The sequence below is a fragment of the Lathamus discolor genome, chromosome 3, assembly GCF_037157495.1.
Source record: "Lathamus discolor isolate bLatDis1 chromosome 3, bLatDis1.hap1, whole genome shotgun sequence".
NCBI classification, from domain to species: domain Eukaryota; kingdom Metazoa; phylum Chordata; class Aves; order Psittaciformes; family Psittacidae; genus Lathamus; species Lathamus discolor.
In genome coordinates, this window is record NC_088886.1 from 118,568,813 (window position 1) to 118,589,788 (window position 20,976).

General features: G+C 36.8%; 1 protein-coding gene across 3 annotated transcripts in view; it reads right to left on the minus strand.

Annotated features, from left to right (window-relative positions):
• The window catches only part of MGAT5 (alpha-1,6-mannosylglycoprotein 6-beta-N-acetylglucosaminyltransferase), a 135,817-nt gene that overhangs the window by 49,121 nt on the left and 65,720 nt on the right, over positions 1 to 20,976 (minus strand). For all 3 annotated transcript variants that reach the window (XM_065671330.1, XM_065671331.1, XM_065671332.1), the window contains 4 exons: positions 13,790 to 13,866; positions 12,163 to 12,252; positions 2,003 to 2,074; positions 597 to 758 (listed from right to left, as the gene is read on the minus strand). In XM_065671330.1, coding sequence (XP_065527402.1) covers positions 597 to 758; positions 2,003 to 2,074; positions 12,163 to 12,252; positions 13,790 to 13,866 — 401 coding nt within the window. The remainder of the gene's footprint in view (positions 1 to 596; positions 759 to 2,002; positions 2,075 to 12,162; positions 12,253 to 13,789; positions 13,867 to 20,976) is intronic.

Consider the following 20,976-nt stretch of genomic DNA (forward strand, 5'->3'; position numbering starts at 1 on the left):
GCAGCCAGTCAGGCCTAAAGAGAGGGTAGAAACATGACTATGCATGGCTTGCTGTCACTTAGGACTGGCTCCATTAAGAACAAAGCAGGAAGGGAAACACATTGTGTTTACGACTTTGAGCTCTATTTAACTAGTTGAGGTAATCAAACTTATCCAATCTAAAGCTGTTATCAACTTTAAGTCTATTCAAATCCAAAACAGAATTATGCTATTTAAAGTCTCAATTTTGGACAAAGAAGATGCACAATTGTTTTGCACCATTACATAAAACACTCAATTTTCAATAGCCTGCTGCAAATTCACAGTTTTTCCTTTTAGAATCTTCTACATAGTCTCTATTTTATCCAAAATCAAAGAGGTTAAAAACTTACTCAAAGAGTGACTCATGGAAAGTGTGTGAAACTATTTGTTAAAGCAAATACCCATTGTAACAGTAACTTCAAACAGCAAAATACTTCTTGAAAAGAGGCACACATATAAACATGAATCTTTCGGACATATTTTGTATTTCCACTCTGAAGTTACTTCTGGAATAAGAACCTTAAAAAGAGCCTATACAACTGAAAGTGGCAGGAATGAAAAATCTTTTTATTTACCTTTTTTCGTTTTCTCTTTTCCAAACTCTGTTTTTCTGCAAGTGATTTAATCGCTTCAATCCAGGTATCAGCCATTCGTCTGATGCGTAACATCATCCACCTGAATTCCTCATGCCTTGACATCATTTTGTAGAGATTATCAAAGTTGATACGAATTTCAGCCTTCAATTAAAACATTAAGAAAACCCCAAAACATTTGTTAGTCTTCAAACAGTGTAATTTCCAGAAGTGAAAAAACTTGCCAAATGTGAACTGCGTGCTCTCCATCTCTCATTCAAAAAGAAGATGGAAAAGAAGGAAAGTAAGATACACTCCTAACACTAAAGTCGAGATTTTAGTTCAAACACTAAGATAGCTTTAAACAGACATTTCTAAACCACATAAATTACTGTTATTTTTATTAGTAGTATTTGGTAGCCCAAGAGTATCATAGAATAGTTTGGGTTGGAAAGGACCTTAAAGATCATCTGGTTCCAGAGATTCTTCTGCTAGATCACATTGCCTAAAACCTCATTTAATCTGGCCTTAAATGAACTATGTTTGTAATGTTTCACAATGTATTTATTTCTGAAATATAAGATTTGGTTTTGTTCATGTCCTTCAAAATGAGGTTAAAGGATCTCTAAAACATAAAATCAGAACAGTATGCTGAAGATTCAGTAAAATGAAGATTGGTGTATATCTTGAATCATTTAAAAACTACGAGGAAGTGTCCTACTATACCATAAAGGAAGAAACTTTACTACATTACAAGTTTTAAAGGAAATACTCCTTTTATAGCTAGACTGATCTAAGAACAATTGGTTTTACAAAATGAGACAGCCTATATCTAAATTATGTAAGCAACATTCAAATGTAGCCCAGCAATTATCTTAAAATATCTATGTGCTACATAATTAGGCTATAGCATTCAGAAACAACCTGCATCCTGTAGAGTTTTTAAAGGAGAAAAAAAAAAAGGAGTAATGAAAATGTTACTACAGAAATGAAATGCATATATACCTCTTCCATTAAGGCATTTTTATATGTATTCTATATTATATTATATATATTCATAGGACCATAAAATTGGGCAGTTTCACACATGGTCACTTAACACTGTGAAGGGATTTGTTCATTTTTTGGAATTTTTCTCAGTATCTCAGATACATTATTTCACAAATTTAAACACTAAATTGTTTTTAATGGAAATCTACCACCAAGACTGCAGTGTGACACAATGACTGGAGAAAACACATGATGAGCTACATATATATAGCCAAAGATGTTCCCTTCAGTTTTGAGGAGCTGAGGAATAAAAATGGTAAATTTTAGTATCATCAGCATTTATGTTGCACAGGATTCCAGGATCTTTTGCATTAATCTCAATAACTGAATTATTTTCCATATTTTAACATTATCCTTACCACTGTTTTTTGATCAGTTTCTTCATTAGGATTTTTTGCTCTCCAAGGTAAACGAGGACACCAATTTTCAACCTGTAAAACAGTCACATGAAAATAAATAATTCTGTTCTGTTCCATTCCATTCCAGCTGGTCTACCAAAGCCTCTTACTGCCTTTATATTACATCTTTCTATGGCTTAAATAAGGTATCAGCTGATTAGTAAGTCCCTGCAAGTTAAAATTGCTTTTTGCAAGAAAAGCTTAAGATTTTTGCAATTCATTACCATTTTAACCTTGCAAATTTGCAACCAAAAGTCACGTTTAGATATTCATTCATGATAATGAATACAGGAGATAAAATGATTTCAAGACAGAGGTCAGCCATTAAATGCTCTAAATACACTTTCTCTGAGCAGTTACTAAATGTTTTTAAAAAGCACTAAGTTTTTTATACTTCTAGACCTTAAAAAACCCCTATGTAGTTTGGAACACATCCCACCTCCCCAGAATAGCTTTATGGAAAGCAAAGCCTGATGAAAACCAACGATCAAAGTTCTGCCTTGTAGAAATCTAGACAAAAAGTTGAAAGAAGAATAAAACCTAAACTACCTTATTTGAAAGGTATAAGTAACATAATTATAACTTACGTAACAATATCCACAAGTACTAATAGCTGTAATTATTAGAGAAACACAATCAGTGCAAAAGCAATACTTCTACTATTGTCTACTAGGAAAAAAAAAGAAAGTACAACAGCTAGTAGTTAGGGAAGAAACAGCAATGGGTGCGAGTCACTGAAAGCTCCCTAGGGATCTTGCTTGTCCTGTATAATCTTTATTATTCATGTAACCTAAGAAATTAGACTATTTCCTTTGGGGAAGAAGGAATCACACTCTTAGAGGCAAACCCACAAAAACAGAAACATAACTGGACTGCAAAAAGGGAGAAATGCAAAAATATTTAAAGGCCACCTAAGATTCATCACTACCAATTAAGTTTACAACTCCCAAAGAATTACAAGTCGAGTTGCCCTTTTGGCCCCTCCAGTCACAGACCTGTCAAAACGTAATTTTAGTTTAATCACGCTGCAGTAAGCCTGAAGTATTAGAGGTTAAAAGCTTAAGATCATACCATACAATTTCCTAGAAGACCAATCACGTGAAAATAAATTAATAAGCATCATAATCTCATTAAGAGAAGAAATGCATCAAGCTCAGGTTCCTCAGACAAATTATATAAAGTGTTAATTTGAATACTATGACTTATTCTACCCAATGTATTCAACATACCAGTTGAAAGCAGCAGCTTATCAAACTTATTTGAAATTATCTGATTCTTTGGTGGTCTCCACCCCTGGGAACATACTAGAAATTACAGTGATTAGCAAACATAGAATCATAGAATAGTTAGGGTTGGAAAGGACCTTAGGATCATCTAGTTCCAACTCCCCTAACTTTCTAATGTAAGCTGTGGAATCACTGGCAGAAGGTTGCAAGACCCATATTACAAATCACTCACAGTCCCAATCTCTCTCCCCTTTGTTTATTTATTTAACAGCACAAATAGTTTAGAATTATTTCTAGCATTAAAACAGATTTAAAGTAAGATATGACATTTCAAGGACTACTGTATGTGCCCCTTTTCTGGCTTCATGTATTTCACATTGCACCAGCACGCACCCTAAAGGAACTGAAGATTTTGCAGAGCTGACAAGGACAGTTAGTTGCATGCCTTACTAACTGAAAAACAAATACACTTCTTTTGTGGTTTTAGAAATATTCCCTCTAGTCTAAATTAAATTACAGTAATTCCTATCACATAAACACTTAAGGAGTAGACTCAAAGTAGTATCAGTGTACACAGTTGGTCTAGCACTCATTTTTCCTTACTTTTCCTCTTTTCATTGGAAAGACCAGCTTAACTCACCAGAGGATTTTTTAAATGCATATTCTTCAAAATTTGGCACTTCAGGACTGAAAAATACACTGGGAAGAATGCATAGGCATTCTCTTATGGAGAGAATTAGAAAGAGCACAAAGAAAGCAAAGATGAAGCAAACAAGCCTGACACAGCAGGCGAAGGGCAAAGAAATTAAAAAAACTCATTAATTTACTGCATTGACACAAGGGAAACTGAGGATGGAGAGGCAAAATACTTACTAACAAACTAGCCAAACTAGGATTACTTTAATAGCAAATTTCAGGTATTCTTGGGCAAAAAAGATCAGGCATATATGCCTCCAAGATGGAAACATTATGATAGGATAACCAGCTAAAATGCTAATACAATTTCTGCTGTTCAGAACATGAGTTAATTTTTCAGGCAAGTAAAGAACCAACTGGAATTAATGAGTCACAGTTCCAAAAGAAACTGAGAGGAGAATCAGAATATCACTTGATTGTTGGCAGAGGGCAGAACATGCAAGCACGTAACATTGAAGCTTATGCACCAGAAGACACTTTTAGATCATAGTAGATATTACCAGGTAGATAGAATCATAGAATGGTTAGGGTTGGAAAGGACCTTAAGGTCATTTGGTTCCAACCCCCCTGCCAATGGCAGGGACACCTCACACTAGACCATGTCACCCAAGGCTCTGTCCAATCTGGCCTTGAACACTGCCAGGCATGGAGTATTTACTACTTTGGGCAACTTGTTCCAGTGCCTCACCACCTTCATAGTAAAGATACAGAGTGAAGAAAGCAGAAGTGAAAAACTGCAGCAGAGAAGTCTACACAAGTCATTGCATCTGTGTTTAGAGGTGCCCAGTACTCAAGAAATATCACACTTCCAGTGAAAACAAGGTTTTCAAAGGGAATAGAGATTCACACTTCATCTCCAGTTCTTCCTTCCCTGTTCAGTAAAAGCACAGATAATCAACAGTCTACATACACTTGGTGAAAGGGAGAGCGGCGTCAACCTATGCAACTACACAGGCTACTGAAGACTTCAGAGACAGCCTTTCTAGAACTACTGGAAATGATAGCATTGATAGGCTTCTACTACAGGATTAAAAACCTGCTGATTTGATGTTACTTACACAAGATATCTAGCAGGTTCCTAAGTTTTATTGCAGCTTTCCCCAAAAACCACAGCAGTTACATTTTGATATGTATTAAAAGTAAAAAGATTCCAGTTAACTGTGCTTTTCCATTGCATTATGTAAAATTAAAGTCTACAGCAGTACAAAGCCTCAGTAAAGATGACTTAAAAATCCTGTACAGAAATAGTGATTAATATTTTGTGTCAGAATTAAAAGGAACAGTTTGCACTAACACAGATGAGTAGCAAAATGAACTTTGTGTTCCTCAATTTAGCGCCATGTAATGATACACAGTAGAACAGAATACATACTACTTCTGTTGCAAGTAATTCAAACAACCATGATATTGGCTTTTTTCAAGACAACCATTTTCTGCTCCTTCCTTGCTTTCATTCCTTGCCTTTTCTTTCCTCTCTTCCCCTGCCCAGCGGACCAGTATTCAATTCAAACTGAGCACTCAAACATTTCCTGTCCAGAACATGGAATTGCTCACTTTCAAGCCTAGGAACTACTTCTAACTACAGCTCTCGGCAGGACTTACATTTTCATGAGACCTCCATATGGTCTAGAAAGTGGGTGAGTGGGTTTTTTGGTTGGTTGGTTTTTAAAGAACCAAGTATTGCCACTTCAGCTAAAAGCTTCAGGATTTCAGGGGAGGGAAGCCTGCTTTGGTTGATAACTCATAACAAAAAAGTTTGCAGAAAATGCAACAGCATTAAAGCATAACTTGTTCCAGGTCAGAGATATTTGTCATAGTAAATAACATGTAGAATAGGGAAAAATGCATGTGTCTGCGTATATATATGTGTGTGTATAGATGTGATACATCTGATTATAAAGAAGATGATACAGCATGTGCTAAGGCTGCAGTATGCAGCTACAAATCTGGTATTGTTCCATTATTACACACCTTTTCTCTGTCACTGGCAATGATGACAGAAAGGATTATGATATCACCAAAGTGAGTCTAGATGAAATCTCCATCAGAAATACACAAATACCTCAGCTTTTGTGTTTTGGTACAGAATATCCATGTGCAATCAGCCCTAAGTCTGAGCAAGGTGAAGGAGGGCAGCAGTGTTCATTTGGATCCTGCTCTTCAACTTGTTTATATATTTCTTTTGATCACTGAAGACAAAACACAGAAGTTGTCTCCAGAGAAGGAACCAGGACTCCTTTTCTCCCTTTCCAGGGCCAACCTTCCTCTCACTGGGCTAGCATCAGTTCTTTCTCTAGCTTAATCTCTCCATAGCAACCAACTGTTACACAGTCACATGCATGATTTAATAGGAAGGATGTGAGATCAGACTACAGATTAGTAGTTAAGAAAGGCTGTTGGGAAGCAGTAACTGCAGATTTAAAGACTGACCATTTTTTGGATGAGTGATGTAAATGCTAAACCATTATTCAGAACACACTATATTTATCTCTGCTGTCATATTTTGAACAAGACCGGCTGTGCCTCCTGTACCTAATGTTGCATTCATTGCCAATCAAATTCATTAGGTAGTCTTTGATCATGCTCAAGAAATGAGGTCCTCCTGAGAAATTAAAAGTTCTCTGCTTGTTTTTTAATTGCAGTAGACAGAGTCCTGTCTAGAGTCCATAAGTTTAGGTTGCACGGTACTTTAGAAGTTCAAAATTGAAGTGCTACATGATTTCAGATATTAGTGAAAAGCTGGTGTTCTGAACTCCTTTGGGGTGTGAATGACTAGGTTTGGCTTAAACTGAACTCAAGAGTTTGTCTAATCCCTTATCATAGACAAGCCACTCTCACAGTGATTTCATGTAGCTTACTGGTGAGTTAACACAGAAAACCCAAGCCAAACAAACCTAAGAAATTTGAAGAGCATATTTGATAGAAGCTTTGCAGGTATCTCTTCCAGTAACTTCCCCAGAAACATGGAAACTGAAGGGAAGTCAAGATTGCAGCACTCAACTACATTACAAAGCAAGTACATCAAGCATACTTCTAAGAACCTGGCATGTTAAACGTGTACCACTAGGGTAGTTGAACGCCTTCCACACTGAATGGAAGTACAGTTTGTCAGGAGCTCCCTGCACCCAAAATTTCAGGAAGTCCTTTATGCTTTTAAAAAGTCACAGTGGGAATTTAATAAAGCAGAAAGTGAAAAGGCACTTTCTCTAAATATCTGGGATAATCTTCAGTTTGTACTCTTCCAAAGGGCAGGTGCAACACATCTGTGGAGAAACTAAAGCAACTTCCTTACCACATCAGGTGAACAGTGTTACTGCTCAGTGTACTTCTATCCATGGTGAAGTACTACTGCTAAACATCTTATGTTAGTCCCAGAGTGGGCAAGAAAAGAACAACAGGTACATGTTTGAATTTATTGAAAGAAGGTGCATGTTTGAATTTATTAGGCAGCATGAAGGCAGGCAGAGAACTTAAAATGTTCACCCAGAAAATCCATTTGAGAATTTGATGTGAAAGAACTGCTCCCAGGTGACTTTCTCAAATCCTCTGGAAACTGTATTATGTATATTTTGTTTAGCATTTCATCAGTAATAGGTAGTCATTTGAAGGTGCTACAAAATCTACGGTGTGCAAGATGACTGCCTGCCTGTTTAGTGAAATGGAGGAGTGTACAGGTAATTTTGGATTTGGTTGTTTCCAAAGGCAATCTCAAACATTGGGTGTTAGGTACCTGCAGTCTCAGTGACACCAGACTATGAAATTTTATAATCATCAATCAACATACAGTCTCTTATCTAACTACAGTGTGCACAAAAATTGATTCCTCTCTTACACTAGCATCTACGCCTTTTCCAAAAAGACAGACCAAACCCAGTTTAAAGTGACAGAAGTAGAAAAGATAACTAAGCCCAAATCACACAGATCAATACACTAATGGATGATCTGGGGACAAAATGCTGGCTATCATTAGCATTTAAATTTCTTAGAGACTTACACAAGATGACTGAAGAAGTTCAAGCTGTTGCTGCTTTACAGACAATACTATTTTTGTACATTTTCTAAGCAGAATTCAAAGAAGCTGGTTTAATAATACACTACACTGAAGAAATGCAAATCAACTCACCTCCATATCAGAAAATAGCTTACACAAGCAGCAAAAGTTGCGGAAAGGGGACTTCCACACAGATGTGAGCAAATGGTACTAAACCAGCAAACTCACAAGGATTTAGGGAATCTGTATAATTATGATTCCCAGGTGTTTTCACTAAAGTACGCCTCAGACTACAGCTTGCCTTCTAGGAACAAACCCACAATCAAAATCACCTTCAGTTTGTATTTTTCTGCTTGATCCCTAAAAGCAAAAGAAACAGCATAAAGAAAAATATTCCTGCAATGAAACCATGGATTCTGTTTCCATCAAGTCTAAAGGACTCAAAACAAGAATTCTCTCTAACGGCATACTAGCACACACTCAGAAGCTACAGGAGCTTTAGAGATTGGTCTTTGAAATTGTTTTAGTCTTTTGAAATGTTGGATCCGCTTCCAAGATGGATACCAAAAATTAACCTTGCACCTGAAAGGCAACTGGAGATACAAAGACTGGGATTTTAGTAAGATCTGCCCAGCTCCAGCAGGTAAACATCCATGCAGTGACCTCTGGGCAGTGGTAGCTTGCATCGCAGCTGCTGGCTGACCAGCAAGCACAGCAGTAGTTCCACTCCTGTGTGGCAGGCAGTGAAAGCCCTCAGAGAAAGCATATGTCTAGATACAGAAGAGAAGCAATAAGACCCCTACACTTTCTTTCTTTTTTTTCTTTTTCCTTAAGCTGGGAAACAGTGTGAAAAATTCATTTGCTGGAAGATATTTTTAAAAGCTTAATTCTTCAGCTGCAAACTGACATTTTGCATTGAAATATATTTTTGTACTGTCTAGAAATTAATTTTTTCACATTTCTCCCCAGAGGCAATGCCATCTGTGAAAATTATAACTGTGCCAGTGACATTACAGTGTTAAACAACTGTCTTTTTCATAACTAAATGCTGAGTTTATAGGAAGCAACTCTTTTCAATGGGCAAGTTTGTATCACAGTTAAACGCAAACAAGTCCCAGCTATCCAGAAACCTTAGCTTAACTTGCTTTTCAATTTTTGCTACTTCTAATTCCTGTCTTGCCCTGTTATTTAGAAGAATATAAGTCTGGTTTTACTATTCAGGCCATTTCTGTCTCCTCCAGTCTTCAAAGGTTCCAGCACAATTAGAGTTATGAGGACTGCACAGTTGCGTATCATGCACCAGGAGTGAGCCGGTGCCTTCAGCAAAACTTCAGGATGTAAGTGTGAAAATTCTTGCAGCTTTATCTGCAAGTTTGTAGAGGGGACAGCTTTAAATAAAAAAAATAAGCCTGAATTGCTGGATTTCTTCTCACTTTCCTTCTACTGCCACACTCGCCTCCCATTCTGCTCAAGCAGCCAAGACACAAGAGGAGAAGTGGAGAAGAGCTGTTCAGCTAGTTGTTCTTGCGTTCCTGTAGGAGTGCCATCCAAAGCAAACTAGAGGAGGCAGAACTGTTAACACTTGCACTTGTCCGGGCTCTTCAGAAGAGATTACTTGGGGCAGCATGGATTTCGACTGTGCTGTTCTATTGTGCAGACACACAGGGTGGAAACAAAACAGACACACAGCAGATACCCAAAGACTGGGTTTTATTTCTAAACCTTTGATTAAACTGTGGACAAGTTACTTTGTATCTCTGTGGTCCTGACCCATATTCCATACCAAGATGTATTATTTCAGGCTGCTTTGTTTACAAGTTTAAAATTGTATTACAAAGAGTGCTAGGTGAGTGTAACATAATACCCTAACTGAACTCCTTCTGAAGAAAAAAGTAGATCCCAAAAGAGTCTGAAAGAGTACAGGCACTTGTCACACTAGATCTTAGAGGCAGTTTCAAGAACAAAAGTAGACATACACACAATTTGATGCATATTCTGTCTTTTCAAACAGAAGTTGTGCATAATTTGATGTATATATTGCCTTTTCAAACAAAGCATGTGTACACAACCACCTTACTCCTACACTGTAACCTTAAAGTAGAAAAATCTTAACCATAATATCCTCCCAGCACCCTAATGCATTCTAATATTTTAAATCAGTGGTTTCGACTTGAGAGCTCTGTAGACACATTTATCATTCAGCTGAGCGACCATAGTATAAACTGTCAACTCTTCATCATTGTCCACTTTGACAAATTACTCTCTCAATAGCATTTCCAAGTTATCCTTAGCAGCCAACACACCTCATAAATCCACATCGTTGTAGTGTTATTAGAATTTCATTTCATGCTTGTATTCACAAACATTTAAGCTTTCAACCTCTGCTGCTGGGCATTAATCATAGGATTAAGAATGCCAAATTTAAATTCAAGGTTAATAACATGCTCACCCAATATTACTTTTACATTCTGTCATGGGAAAACACTTTAAAAAAGAAAAGTACAAGACTCTTGTTTGAAGTTCATAAATATACACATAGACTAATTGTTCTGTTGTTCCATCATGAAATGAGAATTTGCCCAAATTCAGTATTGCTGAAAGCATCTCTGCTTTTTTTAAATCCCTAGACTCTTTGAAAGAACCAATCATTTGGCCTCTATAAATCTGCTTCAATTTTGCCATGAGGATGAGCTAAACTGAGCATCAACTGAGTTTTCAAAACTGATGATCAGAGAAGATTGTTACAGAAGATGCTGTGATTTTAATACAAAAATACAAAATAACAGATGTCATTTAAGAATATTAGATTCTCACATTCAGCTGACATGTATCTTCATCTCTAAAATACATCTGTATTAAAAACACAAAGCACTTTCTGGCTGACAGAATACTAATGCACAAATGTAACTCCACTAATGCTAAAACATAACCTTTTAGCTGAAACTCAGGTCAACTTCAGGTTATTTCAAAACCATATCTCTCACTTTTATGGTAAATAACAGGATAAATAATATAGTCATACTGTATCTTTTTCTTCCCCAGCTTCATAGCCCATAAACAGATCAACACTTGGTACTAGCATTGGAGTGAATCAAATCGTGATTCAACCCAGCCTTTTTTATTTCTTCAGATACATGTTTTGGATATGCATTTAACTATTACTGCTGCTTCAAGCAGTGTCCCCAGAAAAGTTCATGACAGTCAGCTGAGTAAATTAACAGAAACTGCTTTCATTACAACAGAGTTACTTATCTAGTAGACCTATAGTTTTAATCTCAGATACGTAATTTAAAATCCCAGCCCCACCCCCCAATCCTGCAGAAACTGCAAAATTAGTATCAGTTTGCAATTCAGCAGCCATAATGGCTCCTGCAGTTCTTTACAAATAGTAAGCTACTAGGTATCAATACTACTTCCAAGATCAGCTGCCATAAGTTATTAAAATTTTAGTAATAAGAAATAAGAGGTCAAGTGATCAAATACACCTGAATTTCTGGCACAAACACTACAAGCCAGCAATGGAGCTCGTAATGACTGATTCATTTTTGGAAAAAAAGGGTTACGCAGGAAACAGAATCTGTACAAAAAACCACCAGGGAATGAACTTTACTCTGCTGTGTACATAACTGGGCTTTTGGTTCTGACAGGTACCAAAAGCTTCATCCAATATATGTGCTACTTCATTTAAAAATGTGACTTTCATGGGGTTTTTGTTTTCTGTTAACAGACTCTGCAATTCATGAACAGTCTCCAAGCAGGAAGTGGCCATGCTGCTTCGGAGAATGTTCTACTGTTCATTTAGTTCTAATTTCCAAATTTTACATTCCAAATGCCCCCCCCCCCAAAAAAAAAAAAATGCCTCCCCCTACTACTACCTTAGGAGCTGCACTGAAAGCAACAGAAAAAATGTGCAGAGGCAAGAATCTATGACTGAGCTTCATACTTAGGTTTAACAGGATACCCAGTGAGGACTCCCTGGAGAGTTGCTACTTATATCACTTCAGTTATAAACATTAGAATTCTCCAGGCTAGAACCCCCTGGAGGACTTATGATTAATAGCAAAACACTTCATAATAATTCTGTTTTAATAGCTTTTTGCTCCTTATATTTGTTTTTCTGAAGAAAGTTATGATTTCTTTTGAGAAAAGTTTGCAAACAGTTACCAAAAATATGATGTTTCCCTTCTGCAGATTAGTAGATTACTAACCTCACTGAGGTAAATAAAAAAGGAGCATGTGGACCCATCTACACCGTAACTTGCATAACAGGGATCCGATCGCCACATATCTTTCATCCACTGAAACAGAAACAAAACCACAGTCTGTTAGATTGAAGTACCACATAATAACTCTCTACTAGTTCACACTGAACTCAGAAATAATGGGGAAAGCTGCAAGCGACCATATCCATCTTGATGAAAAATACAAATAGCAAAAAAGGAATTTTATATTAACATTTTGCAGCATACTGCATCTCTGTATTCAGCTATGTTGGGAAAGTAACTGCATACCAGATGTGAGCACAGTTTATACAAACTGGTAATCAGGCAAGCAGAGACAAATATCAAAAGGAGAATATAATCAGGGTGCAGACATATGGGTGTGGCTGGAGTTGACAGCATTGTTTCCCCCACTCCATGTTACACTTGCTCTGGAATTTAACAGACCATTTCAGTTACTAAGATTGAAATCTGCCTGATTCTGCCAAGAATTTGTCATTTCTGCAGAAGGAAGTTATTAATTTAAATTCATATTTTAATATTCAAATAATGTATTACATAGTCACTATGCAGCCAGTCTGTCAAAACGGATCAAAACACAGACCAGAGATTTAAGACACAGTTTTGGGATTTTTAAATACTATTGCCTACAAATTTTATTTAGAGGAAAAAGGCAACATGATTTCACATATATTTTGGTAGTTATTTCTTTTCACTATCAGAAATAGATGTCATTATTAAGTAATACAATTTAAGTGTTCAGCCATTTTACGTTTGTGCCCTACTACTAGAACAGTGTCCTTACATTTGAAATGTATCTTTGTGAAAAAAACCCTCCAAACCCTGCATTTAGCAAGTCTGTTGTTTTGAATTTTTTTGTCTTGTTTGTTTTGTTTGGGCTTTATTAGTTTGGGGGGTGGAAGGAGAAAAAGGGAAGAAGTGTTTTGTTTTGCTTTTTTCCTTTCCAACTAAAGTTTCATGGCTTTCCATATTTTGCTTTTCAAACTGCATTATTAGTAAAATATAGGATTTATGTAGAATTAACTGTGAACCCCAAAGTTCTGGTTGCTTTAGCTTGTGATCAAGAAGAGGCAGAATGCTTTTCCTAATAAAGGGTAAGGGAGGAACCCAACAGCACTGTTGGCAAAGAGGGGAAAGAAGCATAAACAAATGTTTTCCTGAAACAGAAAAAGGGCTGGACAGAGGTACACACAGAATCCAAGTCCTGGGGTAGGAGAATGCCAAATGACTCATAATGAGGAAGAAAACAGGGTTTTCTGAATAACAAGACACCATACAAGTAATAAGGCCTTTTATTAAGTATCATAAATACACAAAACATAACACATAATAATAAATAATATAACATAAAGACATAATAATAATATACATTTAATATAACATGGCATTTTATTCCTGTCTTAATAGGATGCCACTTCTCTGAAACAGTAGTATCAGAGGCCTGAGGTAAGCAATACTGTAGCGATACTCCTAAACATTCCGTTTTTGACACGGTTGTTCTTGTTTCACACCATTGTCTGAGCACTGACCTCTTGCAACATAGGTTCAGATTTTAGAAGAACACACAGAGTAAGATTAAAACCAGTTCACTTACCTTTATTTTCCCTTCACAGTGAGGAAAACCATCCATAGGAGGCAATTCACACTGTTCTTGGGCTCCATTTATGAGATCTAAAGAGACACATAAACCATAACTGAATTTCATTTTACAGTTCTGAGAGGTGGCCTAATGAATCCTTCCTTTTATTTTCATGAATCCACAATCCAGACTGATTGAAGAGTCCTACTGTGTAGTATCTGCTATAACATTAAAACTCAGTGTGTCCTTTTTGACTACAGAAGAAAATGGTTGCATATATTTCAATTTTGACTTGCAGTAAAGGTGCTGATCTACAGAAACTTGTCTACAAAGACTTAAAAATCAAACTAATCTATACTAAGAATAATAAAAAGCAAAATATCTTCCTCATCAAAGTGTGCTTAAACCTACAAACTTGCAACAATTTGTTTCCGATTGTCAAGTGTTTTGAGACGTGTATTGCTTTTAAACATAAAAACTAGTTTTTCAAGTTCTGTTATCATTTTATCAAATACTACCCATGATCTGAAACTTGGCATGACATACATGACCCAATTAATAAATGTTGCAATATGATCTAACTTTACAACTAACACTATCATATTTAAGGAGAAATATTTCATATGGTCTTTCAAGATTTTTTTTTTCCTTTTTGCCTATTTTAGTATTTTATCATTCTAGATTTTTGCAACAAATTAGAGAATGTAATACAGAGTGTGGGGGAATGGCTTGTCAAAAAGGGTCACATAGATATGCTGCAGCTGGTGGAGCAGGAATGTGGTAAACACCACAATCAACAGGTTTAAGACCAGGAGGAGAACGGAGTAGCGAGTTATCACCAAGGACACAGCATCCTCGGAAAGTTACATTGTATCTAGCAGAATATGTATAACCTGATTAGAAACCATAAACAGCGTCCTTGTAAAGCTACATTGTATCTAACAAAATATGTGTGACCTAGTTAGAAACCATATAAATAGGTGTTAAGACTTGCAATAAACGAAGCTTGCTGTTAACTCATATTGAGTCATCCAAGTCTTCCTTTCACGACAACAGAGCAACATTTCTAGCCCGTAAGCCAAGGAAAAAGGAGCAGTGTTAAAGGATACTGCCACATCAACTCTAGTATGAGACCTTCTTCTAAGATAGACGAGCCCTCTGACACAGGCCTTGAATTCAAGAAAAATTAAGATGGTGGAGAGATTCTTGCTGAAGTCCATAAAGGATAAGGTTTTCAATTTAGGTAGTTCATCCCAGAGTTTTATCTAAATTACACCTACACCATTTCTGGCTTTTCCCACAGTCAAGAATCAAGATCATTAAAGCCAGCCAGCCATCAACCTTGGAACACTTCATGCTTTGGAAGTTACACTGCACGACTTCACCCAAAATATGCTAATTGGAGATCTCGGGGAGGCGGGAAGGAAGGTTGCAGTATTAGAACAGAGTAGTGACAAGATCACTAGATAAACATTAGAACATCGTATTATATACAAAACCAACCTGATCTGAGTATTTTCAAAATTTTTGCAAGTAGTTTCTTTTAAAGATAAAGCTTGAAATGTGAGTGAAGCATTGCAAATTGAAGCGGATGGGGAAAGAAGAATCATGGCAGAAAGAAGACACCGATTTGGCAGTCTCTGCAGCAGCAGAGTAATTTGACAAACTGAGTTGTACTGCCAGTGACAATAACACTGAAGCAAAGTAGTTTGTAACATGGCTTTATAATTTCAAATCAATAAGCACTTTTAAAATTATCTCCCTATCTTCTTATCCTTATATGATTCTTGCAGACTAGACCACTGACATCTACAGCTCTGACTGCTGCTCCAAGTAAGAAAATACATAGCAAGTAACAGTTTAGAAGCATGCTCCAAATTCAGTCAGTACAGCTAAATAGTAGTGGGACTTTTTGCTTTCTGGGACTGGAGTTCAGAAATTAGACCTTCCACTTTAATCACACTGAAGTCAGTGCTTGAGATCAAACAGTAATAAACCTATGTTAAACTGCAAAGAGGTTAAAATGATGGCAATTTTCAGGAATCAACATAATGCCATTAGAAAAGCTTTATGATCTAAACTGTGGCCTTTTTTTTTTTGTTTGTTTGTTTGGTTTTTTTAATTTGTTTTTGGTTTTGTTGGGGTTTTTTGTTTTCTTGTTTGTTTTGTTTGTTTGGGGTTTTTTGTTGTTGTTGGGTTGGGTTTCTTTCTTTGTTCATTATTTTGGCTGGGTTTTTTTTTTTGTTTGTTTGTTTGGTTGGTATTTTTTATACAAACTCATAAGCCTCACTACAAAACAAGTAGGGAGCTTTTCATGAGGCATGTCAAATTCAGACCTTCCTAAAACATAAAAGACATCTGAAATCTATGATAAAACATCAGAGATGCAGTTCAACCACAGGAAAAATCCAACTTCCAGCATCATACTGAACTTAGGGTTGAAAATCCTGAATGTCTGGCCAATTCTATTCAAACAAGTCTTCTTATCACTTTCAGCTGCATTTGAACAAGTTACACTTGTCATGCTCAAAGGTTTTTTTGGTCCTCCTCCCATGGCTGCCATATATAGACTCAAACATGGCTGCCATATATATATTCAAACAACTGTACTTAGCAATATTCAGAAAGGTAAGAGACAATTACTAAACCCTTAAAGTGAAGATATTATTACTGGTATTCAACATCCATTTCCATACACCTTTTCCTCCACAACAGTACTTTATTAAGGAGTATTCTTCCTCAATCACTATCCACCAATCACCATGCCAACACTACCACTCTCTTGACTCTTGGTTGGACCACTGATACGAAATCAGTTAGAAATAGTTCTTGCCCAAAAGTATTACTTGAAATCAAGCCCAATTTTTTGATTGGCACTACAGAGGAAGCAAAGTGGAGGTGGTAATGACAGTCCTTTGGGGGGTGCAGATGTAGGATACCTGTTTGCTTTTGTCATGCATAAACACAATTTCCGCATGCAAGTGTGTTTTTGTAGATGGGCAGTGACCTTTGCTACTGTTCACTGTTCACAAGGTTTTACAGGATCCTTGTATTTACAAGATCTGCTTCTTCCAACAGTAACACATTACACCAGCCATACACTTCAACAGCTTGCATAAGCTGTTGCAGGCCTGCATACAGGTATCTTCCAAGTGGAAAGGCAATCCTCCCAGCTTTCACTATTCCTGTCCATACCAAGAAGTTAAAAGCAAGAGCCAGACATTTATGTCAGCACAAGCTATAGATTTTCTCAGGCTTCTGGTCTCCCCTGTGGCCAGCTGCACTAGGGCTTTTCCAGAGAGGTCTCACTCTTGCTCATACATACAAACAGCATACTGATCTCTCTAGGATAATCTATATGGATAGGGAAAACAGAAAACTAACGCCCACTTTTATCACCTCTAACCATGTTGAAATGCTTGGTGTAGTATTAATGTCTCCAGCAGTATTTTCAAGAGTACCTGACATCTTTCTCCCTCCTTGCCAGCAACAGGACTTTGATCATCCATGTCAGCTAGAAGCTGGGTCTTCTTAAGCAGGAATCCAGAGGTGAACAAATCCTGCATATCTCATGGACAGGTGGGACCTACCTCAACCAGACACCAGCAATTTACAATTTTGAATGTATCACAAAGTCAGGGAGATGAAGCAGGTGGAACCCTGGGAATGCTGACCTACACATCTGGATTTTCCAAAATATGAAAAGCAAGTATTAAAAAACAAGTCCAGAGTTCAGTGTTTTCATCATTTGGAGGTGATGAAAAAACCCACACCCTAATATCTTCTGAAGATTCTGGTTAAAAAGGTCTGGATATAAGTTCTATGCTGTTAACAAAGTCACATTGGATAGCTCTTTCCTGAACAAATTAAGCCAGACATTAAAATTACTTTTGTTGCAAAATAGTATTTGAAAAACCACAAGGATTTTTATCCTTAATTAGGATTTATGTAATTTAAAATGCAAGTTCTAAGATCTTTTTTTCCATCCAAACCTTAGAACTTACAGCCAAACCTGTCAGAAACACAGCAACTGTCAAGTCAGTACAAAGCAACAGTAGTAAGTATACACATTTTTTTAATCTTCAGCTTTTTGTGAGCCATGATACTAATTTCTATTCTACAGGCACCTAAGTGGTTTTGAAGTCATGCACAGCTTATCTCCTCTTGACTGCTGTTATGCAAAGGCATAATTATTAAACATTTATCTCATACGTTGTTATATTAAAGGTCAATGCATTGACAAAATGAAAATATGAATCTGATCACATTATAAACCTAAGAGCCTACACTTATTATAGATTATCCTGGAAAAATATGGAAAATATTGATAAAACGCACACAAAGATCTAGATTTAAAAAACTTTTTAAATACATTGCTCTGTTTGTGACACCCTGGAACACTCAACATATAAGGACATTCAAAATATAACTAACAAACTCCATCCACGTGTTTAGAAAGGAGCCATATGTTCACTTTGCAAATGCCTGTGGCTGTTTAAAGATATATAGCTCTACATCAGAGATCATCGGTGCGCAGCAGGTGAAAGCAAACTTGTGAACAGTCATCAGTTATTTCAGTGCAAAGTCTGGCACGTTAGCACAAATGAGCAGATTTAGGCTAAGCCACCTAACCTTGCACTGGAAAAGATACTTCTCCCTTGTTGAGCAACTATACTGGCTAAAGACTCGGGCCTTTTACACCACTTTCTTTAAACACCAGTTCAGAGGTGCAGGACTTCATTGTCTCAATTAAACTCTGTGTCCACAGGTTTTGTTTGCTTTAGTGAAGGTCTTAAAACATCCAAGAGAGAATTATGTGTTTAAAAGCACACAGTCTGGGATACAGAATCCATTCTTTTTGCTTCCTAGTTACTTTTTAGCAAAATAGTAAAAATAAGCAAGAGTGAGTGCTACATACACATAATGTCCTTTTCCTGTATTGCACATCCTTCAGATAATATGCTTTGTAAAGGGCTAAAATGAATTTTCTCCACCAGACAATTAGGAAGTCTAGAAATAATCCACTAAGACAGTAAGCTGTGTAACAATTATAATTACTCAGCAGATTGTTGCTTGATAGCTGTTCTATTTGTCATACAAGTTTTAAAATAGTAATGTTGGTTAAAGCAAATTAAAAAGCTACAATACTGCTGAGACTGCAAACTGTTTACACCAGCAGCCTATCTAGTCTGCTAAGGATCAACTCTTCATTTTTCAGAGAATGGAAATATCTTGAGAATTTAACATGACACAAATTCTATATACTTGGAAACCTTGAGGCTAAACCCCAGATTTTTAGACTAGTGTGAAAAAAGCATATTAGAATTTCTTTTGATGACATATAGCACAGATAATAGCTCAACTCAAACTGTTTCCCATCAGCAGATCTCTCAAAATCAGGAACCTCCTTAGTCTTAAAAGGACAGAGTAATCATACCCAATCAAGTCTATTCATCAATTTTATCCCTATTTGCTTTCTTTCTGGTTTTGATAATTAAATAAAAGTACTATTCTTACTTAAATTCGTGGAACTCTTGTTTCTATTTCAGTTCAGAAATTTGGTATCTACAGTTAGACACAACACTGTAGTTAGGACTGGTTTCATTTGTGTAAGGTCTCCTTTCCCTTCTCCCACTAGTTAACACATTCTTAATTTAATTTACATTTTTAATCTCCAGCTGATAAGATTTATTTAAAGAGAGAATTTGCAATGTGAACTGAAAGCACTATCAACGTATTCAACGAAACAAGCTAAAGGTTTGAAGATTTTAAATGCAGAGCACAGAACACTTTCTATTAACATTTTAGAAACTTCAGTAGCAAAGCATTGGTATGATTTAAAGAATATTAACTTTTCTACTGCTAGTCCATTCTCACACCAGCTGTGCTTCTGTGTCCCATTAACACTACTGAAATCAATGCAGGGTTAGGAGAATTCAAGTAGTAGTCAAGTGGTTAATCAAAATGCAGCCCAGGGGACCACTAACAGCCCCCTTCAGCATTACTGATACAGCTTAGCACTGCAGCGGAAAATATTCACGTGTGGTCTTCTGCACAGTTATTACACTGTGTTGCAACAGCGAGGCTTGAAAAAACACAGTTCTCCCAAGCTCCATGCTACTGCCTTTGTGGGAGGAAAATGGACAGCAAAATGGGAAAAACTGCTTAATATTATATACAGTGTGGAAAAGTGATACAATGAATAAGGCACAATAAATATGACTCAAAGCAAAGCATCGCCCTGGGAAAACTGTAATCTTAGCTATTAAAACCAGTGCAGCCCACATCCTATTACATCCAGTACACACTGACATTCTGTTGGGACAACTAGTTTGTTTTTTAAGCATGATGTTGTGGTTTAACCACAGCTGGCAACTAAGTATCACGCATGCAATGGCTTGCTCATTCCTCCAGCCCCACAGGGAGAAGAATCAGTAAGAAAAGGTAAACCCCATCAGTTGAAATAAGAGGAGTTTAAAAATTGAAATTAAGTAAAATAATAACAACAACAGCAACAATAAGAGTAATAAAAGGGAGAGTGGCATAAACCAATCAAACAAAAAAACCCAAGTAATGCACAATACAACCACCCACTGACCAATACCCAGCCTGACCTGAGCAGTGATCTGCCCTTCTGGGTAACTCCCCCAAGTTTATATACTGGGCATGATGTGCTGTGGTACAGAATACCCCTTTGGCTAGTTTGGGTCATCTGTTCTGGCTGTGATCCTCCTCAGCTTCTTGTGGCCCTCCTCACTGGCAGAGCACAAGAAACTGAAAAGTCCTTGATTTAGAGTAAGTATTACTTAGCAACAACTAAAACATGCGTGTGTTTTCAACGTTATTCCCACACTAATGCCAAAAGACAGCCCTGTACCAGCTACTAGGAAGAAATGAGGATACATTACCATATGGAACATTTTACATACTAAGTTAACTAAAGAAAAGCCTACTGCAGTCCTCTTAAGACATGAAGACAGCTTTGGAAAGTCAAAATAATATGCACCATTTTAGCTTTTTTTAATCTAGTTTGTCTCTGCAAGCACAGAACTACAGGACAAACCATGGTTGCAGACTTTTAAAACTAATGAGGCTGTGTAACAAAGTTCATAAGGAAGATAGCCATGGAAGAAAACTGATCATGAAGTTACCTGAGTCTTCCTCCCCCCCTAAAAGGCTTCAGTATATCAGCCCCAAGTCTT